The 20,998-nt window shown below is 47.7% G+C and overlaps 1 protein-coding gene across 1 annotated transcript in view; it reads left to right on the forward strand.

The window, feature by feature from the left end:
- The window catches only part of LOC143506795 (misshapen-like kinase 1), a 31,582-nt gene extending 12,263 nt beyond the window's left edge, over positions 1-19,319 (forward strand). Inside the window, 20 exon segments of the mRNA XM_076996403.1 lie at positions 1,141-1,248; positions 3,084-3,272; positions 7,412-7,582; positions 8,076-8,342; positions 8,493-8,572; positions 9,085-9,185; positions 9,480-9,574; positions 9,773-9,796; positions 10,363-10,511; positions 12,079-12,199; positions 12,355-12,471; positions 12,617-12,728; positions 13,001-13,156; positions 13,436-13,579; positions 13,834-13,968; positions 14,380-14,480; positions 15,126-15,275; positions 15,619-15,778; positions 16,089-16,228; positions 16,406-19,319. Coding sequence (XP_076852518.1) covers positions 1,141-1,248; positions 3,084-3,272; positions 7,412-7,582; positions 8,076-8,342; positions 8,493-8,572; positions 9,085-9,185; positions 9,480-9,574; positions 9,773-9,796; positions 10,363-10,511; positions 12,079-12,199; positions 12,355-12,471; positions 12,617-12,728; positions 13,001-13,156; positions 13,436-13,579; positions 13,834-13,968; positions 14,380-14,480; positions 15,126-15,275; positions 15,619-15,778; positions 16,089-16,228; positions 16,406-16,489 — 2,604 coding nt within the window. The 3' untranslated portion in view covers positions 16,490-19,319.
- Positions 19,320-20,998: the final 1,679 nt, after the last annotated feature.

Raw genomic sequence — 20,998 nt, forward strand, 5'->3', positions numbered from 1 at the left:
CGCGCGCTCACACTGTTGGCCTGCACAGTAATTGGCCTCAATGATAGCAGCATCCAGGAGGCTGTACTGTAGCGTCATTAACTGTTATATTCACCTGCGGCTTTGTTCATGGAGAATTGGAGGAAGAGAATCGGGGAGTGTTGGATTTGTCCTGGAGCAACACACACACACACACACACACACACACACACGAGGGCTGCAGTTTTACACTTATATCACAACATTTTGCCAATGCATAAGATTGGCCAAGACCTGGCTAATAGAGTCAGGAGCACTAGTTTAGCACGATGCAATGTAGACCTGGCTAATGGAGTCAGGAGCACTAGGTTAGATCAATGCAATGTAGACCTGGCTAATAGAGTCAGGAGCACTAGGTTAGATCAATGCAATGTAGACCTGGCTAATGGAGTCAGGAGCACTAGGTTAGATCAATGCAGTGTAGACCTGGCTAATAGAGTCAGGAGCACTAGGTTAGAAGATGATGCATCAGAGTGAGGACACGTCCCCCCGGGTTGCAGCACGTCGAGGAGTCACTGTGCTCAGGATTGTGTGATTCTTACACTCCCTGACGCCTTTCAGACGCTTCAATAAAACACAGTATGCTGCTCTCCTAAAGACTCCTGCTTGGCTGGATTGGGATATAATGTGGCTGTGTGTGTGTGTGTGTGTGTGTGTGTGTGTGTGTGTGTGTGTGTGTGTGTGCATGAAAGTTGCAGAGTGAGTGTGCTATCTGCTAGTGTGCATATATAATCACAGTCATTAGCACATAACAGGCAGAAGGCAGACGCTGTTGTCTGATACTGATGGATTTATTCCCACTACAGAGTTGCTGGGAGAGACCACTACTGCAGTGGGGTGACTCATCAGTTATCACTCCATCTCTCTCTGTCTCTCTCTATCCCTCTCTCTGTCTCTCTCTCTATCCTTCTCTCTGTCTCTCTCTATCCCTCTCTCTCTGTCTAGTTCCATACTCTCCGGTTTCAATATCACACGTTGATTTTTTGGCAACAGGTACAATTTTATTATTTCAGCTAGAGAAGTTAAAGTGACTCTCTTTGTCTCCCTCTCTCCCTCCCTCCGTCTCTGTCCCTCTCCCTCCCTACCTCCCCCTCTCTCTCCCCCTCTCTCCCTCCCTCACAGCAACAGAGGAAGGAGCGTGAGATGGTCAGGCAGCAGGAGAAGGCCCCGCACCGCCGTCTCGACGATATGAGGCGAGAGGAGGACCGCAGGATGGCCGAGAGAGAGCAGGTAGCCAATCACAGCTCAGGAGAGAGAGCAGGTAGCCAATCACTGCTCAGGAGAGAGAGCAGGTAGCCAATCACAGCTCAGGAGAGAGAGCAGGTAGCCAATCACTGCTCAGGAGAGAGAGCAGGTAGCCAATCACTGCTCAGGATTAGCTAAGCGTGGGTGCCCTGTACCGCCACTTTGGGCCTGGCAAGTCTTCAAAGTGGTTACCATGGCTGCAGGCTCCTTTTGCAGTTCTGAACGTGTGGAGGTGTGGAGGTGGTGTGGGGGTGTGGAGGTGGTGTGGGTGGGGTTGTGCAAGAGTCAACAGTGTACAGCCACATATTCAGTAAAATTCAAAGTGACAGACACACAAACCAATCAGCATGGGTCAGTGTGCCAAACACCTAAAGGACACACAGTCCACTATACATGGACACACACACACACACACATTCACTGTCATTCTGAGCGGATAGAGACACCCCCCCCCCCCCCCCACACCACTCTGGAAACTTCACCACATCTGACATCACACAACCTGTCACTCTTCTTTCAGGTTTTCTCAACCGTTCTCCTTTGCTACTCCTCCCTTCCCTGTCTACCTTTTTTCCCCTCTCTCTTTCCCCCCTTGTGTGTGTGTGTGTGTGTGTGTGTGTGTGTGTGTGTGTGTGTAGGAGTTTATAAGGCACAAGCTGGAAGAGGAGCAGAGGCAGTTGGAGATCCTCCAGCAGCAGCTGTTACAGGAGCAGGCTCTGCTCATGGTAACACCCCCCCCCCCTCCTCCCCTCCCCACCTCTTCCTGCCTTTCCTGTTGGACTTTCCTACCTGCACCTCTTCCTCCTCTCCTCCTCTTCCTCCTTCTCCTGTGTGCAGTTCTGCTGTCAGATCTGATGACTCTCCAAACTGCAGTTTGAAATAATGAGCGTGAAAACAGGGTGAATACACCAAGGTTGAATTCACTATGGTGAATACGCCGTGGTGGATACACTATGGTGAATACGCCGTACTTCCTTGAACAGCTGAAGACTCGGAAATACTACAGTGACCAAATGTAGCTACTGATGATACTGCTCCATAAGTTTACGTATACTTGTAAAACGTATATGATTTATATCTTACGCTGGTGAGTTACTCTGACTTTAGTGAGGTGTGTTACGCAGGTGAGTTACTCTGACTTTAGTGAGGTGTGTTACGCAGGTGAGTTACTCTGACTTTAGTGAGGTGTGTTACGCAGGTGAGTTACTCTGACTTTAGTGAGGTGTGTTACGCAGGCGAGTTACTCTGACTTTAGTGAGGTGTGTTACGCGGGTGAGTTACTCTGACTTTAGTGAGGTGTGTTACGCAGGCGAGTTACTCTGACTTCAGTGAGGTGTGTTACGTAGGCGAGTTACTCTGACTTTAGTGAGGTGTGTTACACAGGTGAGTTACTCCGGAAAGCCGTCAGTGTTCAGTGAGACCAAACAAACAAAGGACTCAGTAACCGAGCTGACCTAGAGAATCGAGGACATTACGGTGTCCTTCAGGAAGAGCGGCATCCTGGAGAGAGAGACTGCGTGAGGGGGAGGTGGCGTCCCGCTGGGGAGCAGGACTCTAGCACTCGGGCCTCTGGAAATGAGACGCGTCACATGGTGTGGGGCGATGGCTGTGTGTGTCCCCTGATCTCTCTGGGTGTGCACGGGTATGGGTGTGTGTGTGTTTGAGCGTGCATGCAGTGTTTTTAGGGGGTGGTGTATGTGAGCGGTGTTGTGTTTTTGAACATACAACCATTTACCAGCCATTAGAGCATGTGTGTGCGTGTGCGCGTGGGTGTATGTGTCTGTGTGCGTGTGTTTATACGTGTGTGTGTGTGCGCGCAGGAGTACAAGCGGAAGCAGCTGGAGGAGCAGAGACAGTCTGAGCGTCTGCAGCGTCAGCTCCAGCAGGAACACGCCTACCTCGTCTCCCTACAACAACAACAACAACAACAACAACAACAACAGGACAAGAAACCCCTCTACCACTACAGCAAGAACCTGGACAACAACAAACCAGCCTGGGCCAGAGAGGTGCTCCACACACACCTATATATTCACACACACACACACACACACACACACACACACACACACACACACATATATATATATACACACACACACACCTATATATTCACACACACACATATGTATATATACACACACACACACGTGCACCCTCCTCAACGCGAACAGCTTTCACATTATTATGATTCACATCCAAGTCTTTGTCGTAATGGAGCTGTGTGGACACACACATGCAGTCTTTTCAAATCGGATTTGAGTTATATCTGTATGTGTATGGAGTCAAATTAGGGACTTTAATGGTGACGAAAAAAAAATATCTCAAATATAAGATTAGCATTTTGCATTTTACGTTCCTAATTTGTTTCTGCAATACTTTCTCCCTTTTGCGTTTCTTTCTTTTGTTTGCGCGTCACTGCTATTCTTTGCGTCTCGCATTTTACGTTCATAATTTTTTTTTGCGCTTCTCTCTTTTCTTTGCTCCGGTTTTACCCTCTGTGTGGGGGCGGGGAAAGAGGCGTGGCCAAGAGCGAAAGGCGTGCTGTGAACGTTCAGCGTCATCAGTTGAACCGTCACACAGCGCGGCAATTTAGTTACTGGTATCATGGCAGACGGTCGCCCAGCTGGACCACAGGTATATGCGTGCAGACATAGACATCAGGTGCTAAAGCACCACCAACTCTGCCCTTTTTATCAACGAAAGTGCCCTTTTAAAACTTCGTTTAAAAATATATATATTATTATTATTATTATTAACATTTTACTGAGGTCGGTTTGAAATGATCTTTTGAAAACCTGAGCGAATAAAAACAATGCCCTGAAATGCGCCACCACCTCGCACACACCCGACCTCTCTCTTCCTTTAACACCAGATGCCTGCAGCAGCAGTTCAGATCAGCGAGTGGAAGGAAGCTGAACTGACGCTGAACGTTCACAGCACGCCTTTCGCTTTTGGCCACGCCTCTTTCCCCGCCCCCACACAGAGGGTAAAACCGGAGCAAAGAAAAGAGAGAAGCGCAAAAAAAAATTATGAACGTAAAATGCAAGACGCAAAGAAAAGCAGTGACGCGCAAACAAAAGAAAGAAACGCAAAAGGGAGAAAGTATTGCAAAACAAAAGCAGCAACATAAAATGTGAAACGCAAAGAAAAGAAAGAAACGCAAAAGAGGGAAAGTATTGCAGAAACAAATTAGGAACGTAAAATGCAAAATGCTAATCTTATATTTGCGATATTATTATTTTTTCGTCACCATTAAAGACCCTAATTTGACTCCATATATGTGATCCTAGATCGGACTTGGATCCGATTCATGGCCATGCAAATGTGAACAGTCAGATCTGAGTTTATGTGTATTTTATTGCTGTCTGTACACACTTGCTCTGCGCTGTTGTCAGCACTGACTGCCTGGCACTGCGCCAGCCGGGGCAGATTTACCACCATGACACACCGGACTGAAGATGCGGGCGCAGAATTGTATCAGTGTGTGAGAGGACAGATGCGTTCAGATTTCAGATACAGATCACTTGCGGTTCTGAATGTCAGCAGTAGGTTCAGGACTGGGTTCCTCCTTCCGCACTCTCACACGCACCTCTAATCTTGTGTACAGTGTGAGCAGGCTTGAGAACTGCAGTGCACTGTGGGTAAGGATTAGGGGTGGGAATCGTTTACTATCTCACGATTCGATTCTGATTTTGGTGGCCACGATTCGATTCAAAATCGATTTTCAATTCAAAATCTATTTTCGATTCAAAATGATTTGATTTATAAAAATTTCTGCTTCAGTCTATAAAATTTGCATGATCTACTACAGTATCCTTTGCAAGACAGAATGACAAACTTGTAAATCAAAGAAGAAAGTGCTCATTTTCATTTAGCACATGCAAGCAGCAGGCACGACGGAGAAATTTTTTCAAACCAACATGCGTTGTGCCAAATTCCGACTCCCCTCGTTTGCACACGCATTAAGACGCTACAGATGATATTCGGGAGTTACAGTGACTATAACTTAGTTCATTGAGCACTCTAGTTTTGTCCTAACTAGCTATTTAGACATAATACTGCTGTAATACTGCAAAGTCATGGTCAGATTTGAACTTCAGTATAGTCAGTGTGTATTTTATTTTAAATAATTAACACCCTTGAGGCAGTGTGGCTTTGGACATAGATAATGCCGTGTCGTTTGCTGTGATGGATAATTAAAGTCCGGCTCTAATTTATGCATAGAAACATAAATCGTCTAATTCAAGCATGACAACTCTGAAGGCAAGGGGACAGTCCCCCTGCTTATATACAATCTCAAACACAATTCAGCAGTTCTAACAAGCAGGTTATCTTAACACAGCATGTTCCAAAACACAGGCACCCAGCAGGCTACTTTGTCTCACATGTGTATACCTCCTAATATGGACTTCCCTAGGTTTAGCGGAAGCAACTGATGTATCAGTTGAACGCAGAGAAAGTTAAATGACCCAAGTATAGTAGCCTAGTGACTACCAGTTAACAGAGTGCTCTTACCATTTGCACTCCCCTTGACCTGGGTCACAGTATAGCACACATGCATAATATGAACTAAACATGGTTACACTGAATCACGCTACTTCATTATTGTAGTCCTTCTGCTTAATCAGAATGGACAAATACTAAATCATAAAGTTCATAATGATCTCTTATAATAACTAAACATGATCTAATCAGTAATTTCTGTCACAACAATATAACCTGTAGCGTCTTTATGCACGGATAAACGAGGGGAGTCTGAATTCGACACACCACCACCTGAAAGCTAAAACTGTTGCACATAAAATGCTACAGGCACCGTTCAGAAACTGATCAGTTCAGTTAAATGTACAGTGAGTCCCCGCTTAATGATGGGGTTAGAGACTGAAAAGTCCGTCGTAAAGCAGTTATCCTCATTAAGCGTGACCCTAGATTTAGATACGCTTGATTGTAAATACAGAATTAAAAAAAAACTAACAATGTTTTCGTGCGTGCGTACAGTTGCCTGCGGTGGAGGCTGCACTGCCTCAGCTTATCGTACACAACACTCCACAACTCTACACAACACTCCACTGTGCTGCCACTGCTCCTCCGCGCACTGCGCAAAAAAAAAAAAAAGTCGGTTGTAACTCCGGTCCGTCGTTAACTCACTGTATTCAGTTCAGTAGATATATGCAGCTTATAGCCCAGTGCGGCTTACACAACATTTTCCATAAAAATAAAAACTTGGTAGGTGCGGCTTATATTGAGGTGCGATTTATAGTCCAGAATTACGGTAATTAACAAAAATAAAGTGCTTTGGTAAAATAAACTGCTACAGTTAAATAACATGCACTTCTTTTTATAGGGAGGTTGCAGTACCAAAACACTATGGAACACTATTTTTGCACAAATTAAAGACTAATATTTTTCAGTAGAATAACAAGTGAAAATAAAAGTTTTTTTTAAAGTGAAAAATAGCACCAGTAAACTAGCTGCCTCTAAATTTTTCATGAAAGTGTCTCTAGCAACAATAGAACTGGCATTCCCCGGCATTCAGTAAAAACCAAAATGAACCCATATTTTTGCCTTAAACGAAGATGGGACAGGTTGAATATCTCCTTCATCCATTTGTGCCCCAGAACTTGCTGCGTGAAGTCTCGCATAATTTAGTAATTGCGTAACGCGAGACTTCACCACGACTTCGATTTTGGGAAATTTCAATTTCAGATCAATTCTGAATCGTAGTAAATGAGAATAATTTTTTTGGCACACCTGGATGGATGTAGAGTTAAAATGAAAAGCCGCAGTGTAGTACAGAAGGTTTCTTGAGGAACATTTCTAACATCCAAGCAAACTGATCCTCTGAAAAGCTTGGGTACTACACGCCAGTTCTGACTACCTCTACATCTGTAACTACAGAGCACTGCAGATACTCCCAGGAACCTTCTTGAGGTGTGTGGGGGTGTGGGTGTGGATGTGTGTGTGTGTGTGTGTGTGCGTGCGCATATTAATGCATACACACTCATGCCTTTGACAGACCACACTAGTAGTCTCATTGCTGACACATGCTTTCATATGTCAGGCATTTTTTCCCCTCTCTCATTCTCTCCTTCTCCATTCCTCCCTCCCTCTTTCTCTCTCTCTCTCCCTCTCTTCCCCCTCTCAGGTAGAGGAGAGGAGTAAACTGAACAGGCAGGGCTCTCCCAAGATCTGTACCACCGTCTCTGACACAAACATCCAATCACGCTCTGACTCCATCAGCCAATCAGGAGCTGTGCAGGCTGCACAGACTCCGCCCATGCAGAGACCTGTTGAACCCCAGGGTGGCCAGGGCAAGGTGTGTGTGTGTTTTTCATAAGTCATTGTATTTGATTTACAGAGTGATTAATGGTGATTAAAAAATTTGCCACGTGTACCAGTACCAAATGTACTCAGGGAGGTGCAGTGACAGACGAGTGTGCGTGTGCGTGTGCGTGTGCGTGTGCGTGTGCGTGTGCGTGTGTGTGTATGAGAGACACTGCATTGAGAGACTACAGTGGCCAGCACTTCTGTGCTCTTTTCCTCCCTTCATGTCTGCTCTCTCTCTTTCTGCTTCTCTCTCTCTCTCCGTTTGTCCCTCTCCTCCCTCGTCCCTCTCTGCTGTTCTGGAACTTTTCTTTCCTGCTCCGACCTCCCTCTCCAAATAAACCGTCCTTCCGTATAAACAAAACCAACACCGTCACCCGGGCTGCTCTTCTGGCTCCGCCTCTTGCTCCGCCCCTTTCCCCGCCCCCTTCCTCGTCCTCCCACTGCTGCCCCCTGCTGTCTGTCCCTGGCGCTGGCGTCCGTAGTTCCAGATGGCGCACCTGGTGCCCCTGAAGCCGTACGCTGCGCCCGTGCCCCGCTCCCAGTCCCTGTGTGACCAGCCCACTAAGACCATGTCTGCCTTCCCAACCCAGGACCCCTCCCCCACCCCCACGCCCCGCCCATTACACTCCCGCGAGCTCGTCCGCCAGAACTCCGACCCCACCTCCGAGAGCCCCGCCCCTCAACAGCGCCCAATGAGGGACGACCACGGCCCCTGGATCCGCCTTCCTGAAATTGAGCAGCCTCCAAAAGTGAGAACCTTGTATATTTTGTAATGTACAGTACATTTAAAAATGTAGTGTGATGTACAATTAAAAATATATACAAAGAAAATTTGTCAATTTCTGACCCTTTTATGAAAAAAAAGACTGATTTTGTTGTTTGATTGCTCTGTTTTCCAGATTCCTCAGAGAACAGCGTCTATAGCTACGGCTCTCAACACTAACCTGTCGTCTGGCATCAGACATCCAGTGCGAGCCAGGTATAAGACATCCAGCGCTGGCCAGGTGTAAGACATCCAGCGCTGGCCAGGTGTAAGACATCCAGCGCTGGCCAGGTGTAAGACATCCAGCGCTGGCCAGGTATAAGACATCCAGTGCTGGCCAGGTATAAGACATCCAGCGCTGGCCAGGTATAAGACATCCAGCGCTGGCCAGGTATAAGACATCCAGCGCTGGCCAGGTATAAGACATCCAGCGCTGGCCAGGTATCAGACATCCAGCGCTGGCCAGGTATCAGACATCCAGCGCTGGCCAGGTATCAGATATCCAGCGCTGGCCAGGTATCAGACATCCAGCGCTGGCCAGGTATAAGACATCCAGCGCTGGCCAGGTATCAGACAGGATCTGTCGGAGAGAGAGGCACTTTAACAGTATGATTAATTTGGGACTTTTCCCCAATTTGTGTTAGTAGCCCCTGGTTGGTTAAAGGAGGAGCTTTCTGATTGGTGATTAAGGTAGGCTGTACTTACTGATTTGCCTTTTTCCATGTCAGTAATCCCGATCTGAGCCGCAATGACCGCTGGGAAAGAGGAGAGAGCATAAACCTGTCCAACCTGCCTCAGACCGGATCACTAGAGAGACATCGCATCCTCAGTGAGTGTGTGTGCGTGCGTGCGCATGTGTGTGTGCGTGTGTGTGCGCGTGTGTGTGAGAGGGAGAGAGAGAGAAGGCCGTTCCAGCATTACACATTACAGTTTTAATGTCTGTATTAAGGCTATTGTGTGTTTTGCAGAAAGTGTTAGTGTTGTTAGCTCTTATTGATCTGCTGTTGTATGCAATATTAGATGTTAATGCTGAGGGAGTTGTGGGGGAGGGTTTGGGTGTTTGCTTTCTTTGGAATGTCAAAATTGTGTGTGTGTGTGTGTGTGTGGCGTCGTGTGGTTTCAGGCTCGTCCAAAATGGACTCTTCTCCAATTCTCTCTCACGATGGACGTCACAAACCTGGAGAGTCCCGCACCTCCTCCAGACCAAGCAGACCAGCGGTAATACACCCCAGCAGTCACCGCGTGTCTTTATGCAAACGGGCTTCCTGTTCACCTTTGTCTCCTGTGGGCCTCTCCATATCGGTCCTCACAGCACTCACCACGACTGTTTCTGGAAGTTTCTAACCCTAATAATCCCTCTGCTACTCTTTCTCTGCTTCTCACCCGTTTCTTCTGAATGCTTTCCTCAACCTTCAGAGCTATAAGAGAGCAATAGGAGAGGTCAGTACCCGTGTGTGTGTGTGTGTGTGTGTGTGTGTGTGTGTGTGTGTGTGTGTGTGTGTGTGTGTGTGTGTGTGTGTGCGTGCGTGTGTGTGTGCGTGTGTGTTTGCATGCTGTGATCATATTTCGCTAAATGATCTACGGTAAGCATCTGGTTCACTGCACTCATCTGAACGCAACGCCCCGCCTGACCACTAGAGGCAGTAATTAGCCATGTAATTACCGCTTAATGAGTGGGGCGGTCACAGGCAGATTTACCCAGAGTGACCCTCTGATTGCTCCTGACGGCTATTGATCAGCAGTTCTGCTGTTCTGGGATCAGCTGTAGTATTGGGGAGAGGTATCGATTGTAATCCGTCAGTGCAGTAACTGGTCCTGAGTCAGTTAATGCTGTGGGAAACGTGATCAATAGAACTGTGTGAAGTGTTGTAACGTTAGACCTTTTACTCCCAAAGGCTGCATGAATGGGCCCTGTTGTGGTAATATACAATATCCAGGTAATGTAATGTGTGTGTGTTTGTGTTTGTTTGTGTGTGTGTGTGTGTGTGTGTGTGTGTGGGTGTCAGGACCACGGGCTGTACTCTAAGGAGCGGGCGGAGGAGCAGCCCCGCCCACCGGTGAAGGCCAACGACTACTCCTCTTCCTCAGAGAGCAGTGAGAGCAGTGAAGAGAGTGAGAGTGGTGAGGGAGCAGAGGAGGAGAGTCCCAGTGACCGGTACACACACACACACACACACACACACACACACACACACACACACACACACATATATATACACACACATACACGTATATACACACACACACTAGTGTTGTCAAAAAAATCGATATATCGAAACGTATCGATACTTAACATTCTGAAACGGTACAATACTCGTCGCAAGCGACGGTCCGCGTGGCGAAAATGATGTAATTGCGGTGGCATCGCACGCTGTCGATTCGCGAGATCGTGCACGTCTTGAATTGCTCGTTGTTCGTGAACAAAGTCATGTTTGCAGGGTTCATACAAGGTGGAATTAAAGCACTCGTACGGCACTTTCAAGATCTATTTCTATATTTCCCAGCACGTTAAACTTAATTAAGTTAAATATTTATACATATACTCGAAATAATTCAAAATTATTTGCTTTATCACATTATTTAATGGATGTTTATTTTCAAAACGCCCAATCTTAACTTCTTCACGTTCTCTCATGTTTCGTCCTGGAATTACAAGAGGCTCGTATTTGTTAACGAGAACTGTTCAGTCAGACAGCTATTTGTTGTGAAACGAAGTAGTTACAATTTCAAGCATTTTCAAGTACTTTAGCCTAAATTCCAGCACTTTTCAAACCTGAAACACAAAGTAACATTAAAATTCGTCAGATAAATGTTCCTTCCCCTGTTTTTGAGGGGTGTTTCTTTATACTACTACATATCGTTTTGGACAACACTGCACAGAATGTGACGCGGTAAGTATGAACGCCTCCGCCGTTCGCGCGAGGTGTGCGGAGTCGCGCGCTACGTTAAATTACTTGTGAAAGTATAAACCTAGCTTAACACAACGAAGCTGGCCAAACACCCGAAAGACCGGCACGCAGATTTGTACAAAAAATTCCAAGAAGCTGGTGATTATTCCCATTTCTAGTATTACTACAGCATACAAGATTGTGTCCGATTATGGTATCCTAGCAAATGTTTGTCAATTTCTTGGTTTAAGAGCCGTAAGTGCGACAGCATACAGGGAGTAAACAAAGAGTGATCGTACTACAACGGATCAATCATCTATGAATACTGAACTACTCTAATACTGAAGTTTTAGTTACTTAAAGTTGTTTAAAGAAAAAGGCACTAGCCTTTTTTGACTTCTAAATGTGAATTCCAGAGTGCACTACTATTATTTATGTTCATTTATATTAATGTGCAATTATTTATTTTTCTGTTTTAATGTGGTAGAAACTACACCTTTTATTTATTTGTGAAACAAAATACAATATTCATTTGTTTGTTTATAAAAAAAATAAAAAGGCTTTAAAACAGAAATGAGCACAGTATCTGACTTTGGTATCGAAAATGGTATCGAATTTCCATTTTTTTTAAAGTATCGTATCGAAGTTGTAATTCTTAGTATTGTGACAACACTAATACACACACGTATACACACACATATACACACAAACACATGAATATATACACATACACACACACACACACACACACACACACACACACACACACACGCGCACTTAGTGTTGAAGGCCACAGTCACCCATAACCAATACTGTACTGACTCCAACACACAGACCTCGAGACGCAGACTCTGACTCCATCAACACCATGGTGGTCCACGAGGAAGAGGAGGGTGAAGGGGGAGAGGAAGAGCGGGCCGGAGGATACGGTGACCAGACCATGCTGGTCCAGAGGGTGAGATTCGTGTGTGTGGAACTGTTTACAAGTGACTTCACTACATGAGACAACAAGAGAACAATTATGCAATCTGTGTGTGTGTGTGTGTGTGTGTGTGTGTGTGTGTGTGTGTGTGTGTGTGTGTGTGTGTGTGTTTGTGTGTGTGTGTTCAGACTCCAGAGAAGCGCAGTCATAACGGCTACACTAACCTACCTGACGTGGTGCAGCCCTCCCACTCCCCCACTGACTCCGCCTCCCACTCCTCCCCCGGGAAAGACTCCACCTATGACGTGAGAGACTTGCTGCTGCCTTTGTGATTCAGACTTTATTTAGTCAGTGTTGTTACAATATTTCCTATAAATTTGCAGTATTAACGTGACTGTCATTAAGTTCACTGGTTGGAGAAAGACTGAGGGTAGTTCTGGTTGTTCTCAGTACCAGTCCAGGGGGATGGTGAAGGCATCTGGGAAAACCTCCTTCACCACATTTGTGGATCTCGGAATGTACCAACCGTCCGGGGGGACGGGGGACAACATGTCTGTGGGAGGTTTGTGGCTCTAATCTGAAAGGTTTCTGTGAGGGGAGCAATATCCATCTCCCAGTTAGCTGACAGAGGTCCACGTCACAGTCAAACTCTACCCACACGTTCCACAGCCTCAGTACACCAGCAACGGAAAATCATCTCTCCCCCCCCCTCTCTTTCTCATACACATCCTTCATTCCACTTTGTAAATATAAAGTCTATATTAAGGTATATAGAGGTCATAGTAATTCAGGTATTGCACACCATGTGAGTGTATTTGTGAATTGTGTGTGTAGGTCTGGGCTCGCGGTTTGATCAGCTCAAGCTGGAGGTGAGGAAGGGGTCCATGGTTAACGTGAACCCCACTAACACACGACCCGTCAGCGACACCCCCGAGATCCGCAAATACAAGAAGAGGTTCAACTCCGAGATTCTCTGCGCTGCACTGTGGGGTAGGACTGTGTGTGTGTGTGTGTGTGTGTGTGTGTGTGTGTGTGTGTGTGTGTGTGTGTGTGTGTGTGTGTGTGTGTGTGTGTGTGTGTGTGTGTGTGTGTGTGTGTGTGTGTGTGTGTGTGTGTGTGTGTGTGTGTGTGTGTGTGTGTGTGTGTGTGTGTGTGGAACTGCTGAGACTCCAGTAGGATTAATTTTACTTTCAACAAGGCTCGCGCGTATGTGTGTGTGTCGGCACCTGTCTGCATGTATTCTCAGACATAAATGTGTGTGTGTGTCAGGTGTGAACCTCCTGGTAGGAACAGAGAATGGCCTGAAGCTTCTGGATCGCAGTGGTCAGGGGAAGGTCTACCCACTCATCAACTCACGCAGGTTCCAGCAGATGGACGTGCTCGAAGGTCTTAACCTGCTCATCACTATATCAGGTACACTCACACACACATACATCTCACACTCACACATACATCTCACACTCACACTCGCGCACACACACACACACATACACACATTTACCAAGGCATTCAGCTATCATTCATTTAGTACATTCAGTACTCATGGACATAATGGACCCTTTCTCTCTCTCTCTCTCTCTCTCTCTCTCTCTCTCTCTCTCTCTCTCTCTCTCTCTCACACACTCACTCACTCACACACTCACTCACTCACTCACTCACACACACAGGGAAGAAGAATAAGGTGAGAGTGTATTACCTGGCCTGGCTGAGGAACAAGATCCTCCATAATGACCCGGAGGTGGAGAAGAAGCAGGGCTGGACCACCGTAGGGGAGATGGAGGGCTGTGTGCACTACAAAGTGGGTGAGTGCACACTAAGAACTCAAGAAATGCATCGTGGGTAAACACGAAACCTCCAGGCTGGGATGAGGCAGTGCAGAGTAGACGCGTTTGGCCTGCAGATTCATGCTGTGCATATTGGCAGGCAAGCTGTCCGAAGGGAGCGAGCGTTCCCTTCACAACAGACCAAGTGCCCTAGCCAGGACTGCGTCCCCTCTGTAGGGGGGAGGAGGGAATAGAGCTCACCACGGCAACGCTGGCCAGGGTTAGCTGAGGCTGCAGGCCTGTAGAAGCTCAGCGATGTGTGGATTATAGAGCAACCTGAAAGCCTGTCATGTTTGATAGGTGTGTGTGTGTGTGTGTGTGTGTGTGTGTGTGTGTGTGTGTGTGTGTGTGTGTGTGTGTGTGTGTGTGTGTGTGTGTGTGTGCTTTCAGTGAAGTACGAGCGTATTAAGTTTCTGGTGATCGCTCTGAAGAACGCAGTAGAGGTTTACGCCTGGGCTCCAAAACCCTACCACAAGTTCATGGCCTTCAAGGTGAGGCTGTCCGGCTCGTACACACTCCTACACGCCAGTGTCCCCACTCTCCTGTTGAATCTCACGTGCTCGTACACACTCCTACACGCCAGTGTCCCCACTCTCCTGTTGAATCTCACGTGCTCATACACACTCCTACACGCCAGTGTCCCCACTCTCCTGTTGAATCTCACGTGCTCATACACACTCCTACACGCCAGTGTCCCCACTCTCCTGTTGAATCTCACGTGCTCATACACACTCCTACACGCCAGTGTCCCCACTCTCCTGTTGAATCTCACGTGCTCATACACACTCCTACACGCCAGTGTCCCCACTCTCCTGTTGAATCTCACGTGCTCGTACACACTCCTACACGCCAGTGTCCCCACTCTCCTGTTGAATCTCACGTGCTCATACACACTCCTACACGCCAGTGTCCCCACTCTCCTGTTGAATCTCACGTGCTCATACACACTCCTACACGCCAGTGTCCCCACTCTCCTGTTGAATCTCACGTGCTCGTACACACTCATACACGCCAGTGTCCCCACTCTCCTGTTGAATCTCACGTGCTCGTACACACTCCTACACGCCAGTGTCCCCACTCTCCTGTTGAATCTCACGTGCTCAGTCACGGTCCGCCTCTCTTCCTTTTTTGTCTAGTCATTCACTGATCTGCCTCATAAACCTCAGCTGGTTGATCTGACGGTGGAGGAAGGTCAAAGGTTAAAGGTCATCTATGGGTCGAGCGCTGGTTTCCATGCCATCGACGTTGATTCTGGAAACAATTATGACATCTACATTCCGGTTCATGTGAGTTTCTAAGACTTGTACAAAACATTCCGATGTATTAATATTTAACAGCTCCAGCTCTTTCAGCTGCACACGACTGTAACAATGAGCCAAATGTGCGTTCTGGCGGCAACTGGTGGCCAGAAAGGGTAGTGCAGGTGTACCAACAGAGAAGGAGACTCGTACTGCAGAATTGGATGATGCAACTGTTCTGCAAAGAAAAACCGTTAGTAATCCTGTGTGTGTGCGTGCGTGCGTGCGTCTGTGTGGTGTGTGTTGTGTGTGTGTGCGTGCGTGCGTCTGTGTGGTGTGTGTGTGTGTGTGTGTGCGTGCGTGCGTCTGTGTGTGCGTGCGTGCGATCCAGATCCAGTCTCAGGTGTTTCCGCACGCGATCGTTTTCCTGCCCAGTTCTGACGGTATGGAGATGTTGCTGTGTTACGAGGACGAGGGCGTCTACGTCAACACGTATGGACGCATCATCAAAGACGTGGTCCTGCAGTGGGGAGAGATGCCCACCTCCGTGGGTGTGTCTCACACACCACCACACACCATCCCACACACTACAAACCATCACACCGCACACACCATCACGCTCCACACACACCTTCGCACACTCCACACACACTCCACACACTCCACAACCTTAATCTGCTCCATCTTACTGTCTCTTGTGACCTCGAGCAGTTTGGTCAGCTGTAACCTCACTGAATATGGACATGAAGACCAGCACTTTATTCATTCTACATGGTAAACATTTACATATGTAATGTAAACATTTACAAACATTTCAAATGCTCCCCTTCTGTGTGTGTGTGTGTGTGTGTGTGTGTGTAGCCCACATCTGTTCTAACCAGATCATGGGCTGGGGAGAGAAGGCTATTGAGATCCGCTCAGTGGAGACGGGACACCTGGACGGGGTCTTCATGCACAAGAGAGCACAGAGACTCAAGTTCCTCTGTGAGAGGAATGACAAGGTGTGGTGAATACACACACACACACACACACACATACAGGATTGACGAGGTTTGAGGAAACGCACATGTGTAACACCATATTTTCGTGTAATGAATGATCACCCTACACATGAGGATGTTTATTTTCTTACATTCTCCTCTTCCTCCTCCTCTTCCTCCTCCTCTTCCTCCCCCCAGGTGTTCTTTGCGTCTGTGCGCTCTGGAGGGAGCAGTCAGGTGTACTTCATGACCCTGAACAGAAACTGCATCATGAACTGGTGATGGGGCAGCCATGTGATTAACACACACACACACGCAAACACACACACACTCCACATCCACTGGCACACACTCTCTGTCACACACACACACACACACACCGCAAACACACGCATGCAAACACACACACACTCCCCATCCACTGGCACACTCTCTCTGTCACACACACACACTCACTCTCCCCATCTACTAGCACACTCTCTCTGTCGATCTCACACACACACACACACACACACACACACGCACTCTCACTTGATACATTGCCCAGATGCTTTTACACACACTTCCTCACTGACATGCACTCCTGTGTGCTGTGTACACACACATGCATACACACACACACACACACACACACACACACACACACAGAGCAGAGTGTTCATATCCTGAGCACAGGTTTCCTCTACTCCTGTGCTGTACTGTTGTACAGAGTACATGTGTGCATGCACACACACGTGTGCGTGTGTGTGTGCGCGCGTGTGTGCTTTCCACATACTTTCCACTTTGGATGGAGCAGATTCCTCTTCCTCCTCCTCCTCTTCATCACTTAAGCGCCATCGTAGGGTTTTGTGCTCTCTGCTCAACACAGAGCCTTCTGTCAACATTCCAACCGCAGGACATGTGGGGAAACGCCCTGAAGTGTGTGGAAGGGGTGTGTGAGGGAGAAACGTCCTGCAACAGCTGCACAAAAACAGACAAGAAAGCTGGAACTCTTTGCCATGGTTGTTGCACCCCCTGTGGTCTGGAGTGGCACTACATCTGTAATTTTCCATTCTCCTGCATACTGTATAGTGCAGTAGCCTAGTTTATCAGTTTGTTTATCAGTTACATTTACAGGTTCAGAATATCAGCAATTTTACTCTTTTTTCATTGGAACAAGCAGATCAAACTATAGCTCAGAGTTCACATCACTTTCAACATTTTTTTTGCTGGCTGTTTCTTTAGTTAACTCTTCACTGTACAGGTGAGAAAAGGGGCGGGGCCAGACACGGCCAATCCGCCGCCTTCTCTAGCTCTCCACACTCACCTCACCGCTAACCTGAACTTAGCATCACGCTCTTCGGTTGTAGAGGACAGAAATGTACCCACTATTACGCTTTAGTCCCTCCTGTGTGCCCCAGTACTCCGGAAGGACTTTAATGTCATTCTTCTTTCTCTGTCCGAAGTTCCAGTATATCTTGGGCAGTTTGATATTCTCTGTATGTATAGGTATTTGCTATTATTCCTACTTTAATAATCTCCTGTATCTGGCTGTTCTAATGTGTGCTGTATCTGTGTGGTGTTCTTGTTCGGAGATGCCCCAGGAGGAGGATGCTTACCCAGCAGGACTGCGGAGTAGTATACGGAGCTCAGCTGAAGTTCACTTTTGATATTTCTTTCCTTCTTTTTGTTTAAATTTGGCAGCAGAAATGCGTAGTTCACCTGTGAGCGTTTTGCCGTCGCAGTGTGTGTAGTTTTGTTCGGGCTTCCTGAGGCCGATAGTTCTGGAGTCCACCACGTAAAATCTCACAACTGCGCTATGCATTTATGGTGTCAAGATGGCTCCGTGCTTTGAGCTGCAGCCTTATGGGAAATGTAGTTTCTTAGATTTGGAGTCGTGACTCTACAGTGTATCAGGGATGTAGAGCGCTATTTGGCTGGATCAGTCTTTTCTCTGGTGAATATTTAGACCCCTATTTGGATATAGTGTATTAGCTAACAACAGTGTGTGTGTGTGTGTGTGTGTGTGTGTGTGTGTGTGTTTTTTATTTGTTTTATTAAACTTGGTTTTTGTGTGTGTGTGTGTGTGTGTGTGTGTGTGTGTGTGTGTGTGAGTAGGAGTGTGAGGTGGTACTGTAACCTACAGTGTGGTCCAAAGCAATAGCATAACAGCAAAGGAGCCCGAGTGGGCTGTACTCGTGTGTGTGTGTGTGTGTGTGTGTGTGTGTGTGTGTGTGTGTGTGTGTGTGTGTGTGTGTGTGTGTGTGTGTGTGTGTGTGTGTGTGTGTGTGTGTGTGTGTGTGTGTGTGTGTGTGTGTGTGTGTGTGTGTGTGGTGCCTGCAGCTCTGCAATACCATCAGACCTGAAGTCATCTGAATTACATACACCCCCAGTTCTTTTGCTAGTGGTCTACCGTGGACCCAGACTGTGTTCTGAGTCCCATACGGTTCTCCTCTCATTTCTCCTGCTTAAAATGTCTGCTTGGTTCTTCAGATGAAACACCCAAAGATCATATTACCTGTTGCTAGCAGAAAGATGACTGCGTGTAGAAGCACTCGATAGTGGCCCAGTGAAAGGGGTCCGTGTGATGGTGGGCCATGGAAGCACTTTGCCCTTCGGTGGAGACGGCGGCGTGCGCGCTGGGGCGGACGCTAAACGCACCCCCCCCTCCGGCGCTGTGACGCGGCCTCCCGTCTCGCCTGATTTGGAACTCTGTGTCCTGGCTGGAGACGTGTAGCATGCACACACAAACCCACAAACCAGTGCTGCGTCTGTTCACTTTAGTTCTGCAGAGGCGCCGGTGGCCCCGCCCATCTCAGGCCTGCAGCCTGGTGATTGGCCACGCCCACTTTCTCCTCACTGTAACATATTCACACACACACACACACACACACACTTTGTTCAGATACATTCTCACAGTTTGCCATTTGCACTCATGCTTTGGTATTTCTTCCTTAGTAAGCTGAACTGCCGTGTTTACCATTATAGCAGTGCCTTGGAGTGGGGTTGTGTGTGTGTGTGTGTGTGTGTGTGTGTGTGTGTGTGTGTGTGTGTGTGTGTGTGTGTGTGTGTGTGTGTCTTGAGTGGGGTTTTGTGCATGCATGTATGTGTGTGTCCTGCCAGGGCCACCCCCCCCCCCCCCCCCCCCCCCCCCCCAGTAAAGTTCAGGGCAGGAGGCTCATTCATGTGTCCTGGTGTGGTAAACAAACCCCAGTGCAATCAGAAACACTTCAAGAAAGTGCCCTTAAAACCTGATAGTATCCAGGACAGTTAGTGTGGGCGGAGCCACGTGTCTGGAAGCCCCTCCCCCTTTGCCCTAGTGCATATTACAGCGATTCTCCATTTTTTAAAGCACTAGACTGTCGCTCGGCGGCAACTGCAGCGAGGAGGGCAGCGGCTTTGTTGTTGCTATGGACGACATCCTGCTGCGAAGGCCCAGATACAGTTTGGGTTGCCATGGTGAGGACCTGGCTCCGTTGTACCATGAGCCAACGATGTCCCAGCGCTGGAAGCTCGTGGTTCGGAAAGCGTCCACGCCGGCCGCCCGTGTGTGTCTAGCGCCGGACGGCTGGGTGTGTGTGTGTGTACACACGGCTGCATGCTGTTGTGAAGACGCCATTACAGACGATACGTGATGCAAGACAGAGTTTATATAAGTGTGCCGGGTGCCTATTTGCGATGGAATCAAAAATTAATATATCGTCGTATGATTATTTTATTACATAGGTATATGTACATGTTTATCACGAGAGTTTAATGAATGTAACCTTCAGTTCAACAGATTTATGGTGTGTAACAGTTTTACTGGCCTAATATTCTAAGCACAATGTATATTTCTGCTTTAGCTGTGAGAGTTGAACATCTCCCTGTATCACTTCAGTAGGGAGTTAGACTGATGTCTGTCTACTCTCTCTCTCTCTGTCCCTCTCTCTCTCCCTCTCTCTCTCTCTCTGTCCCTCTCTCTCTCTGTCCCTCTCTCTCTCTCTCTCCCTCCCCCTCGTTGTTCTCTGCGGGTTTTATAAAAGAGCATGTGTGGGTGTGTGTATGTGTGAATAGGAGAGCTATTTTTGATCCGAGCGTGTACTGTTCACCGTGCCCTGAGTGTGAGAGAGGAGGGGGGGGTGGAGGACGAGGACGTGTGGACTCAGCCAGGGGACTCGGCGCTGCGGCTGTCCCCGTCCAGCCACCCTGTCCCCGTCCAGCCCCACAGGCCCCAGAAGAGGGGACACGTGTGCCTGGAGACCAGTGCTGGTGAACGGTGCCTGGTGACTTAGGCTGCGTATGGTAGGCACGTGGGTCCCACGTGGACGTCGTGAGTTACGTGAATCTTGTACGGCTTGTGATGGAACGGTGGCGCACGTCTAATGACTGAAGACGTGTCAGTGGCACTTTACACAGATCACGCCATTTATAACCTGTTCAGCCTCCAAGCAGAGGGGTGGAGTTTAGGGGAAGGGGAGGGGCCAGTGAATCTACAATTAAATGACTTTTGGCCACACTAAAAAAAAAAAAAAAAATACTAAAAGCCACACCCCCTCCACACTAATAAAGAATACACTTTACAAATAAAGACACTTTCTGATTGGAGGACTTAATCTGCCCAGGTGAACAGTCAGGTGTGTGTGAAAGTGACTAAGGGTCGTGGTTGATATGTGGCACACCCAGCTCATGTCGAACACACTGCTTTCGTGTGGGCGGATGTGTGTGTGTGTGTTGGGGGGATATGGGGGGTGGGATGTAACCTCCCATTTAAAAGCCTTACACGGCTGTTGTCGAGACACATTTATCCACTCCATATGCTATTCGCACTTA

Source organism: Brachyhypopomus gauderio, unplaced genomic scaffold (assembly GCF_052324685.1).
Source record: "Brachyhypopomus gauderio isolate BG-103 unplaced genomic scaffold, BGAUD_0.2 sc505, whole genome shotgun sequence".
NCBI lineage: Eukaryota > Metazoa > Chordata > Actinopteri > Gymnotiformes > Hypopomidae > Brachyhypopomus > Brachyhypopomus gauderio.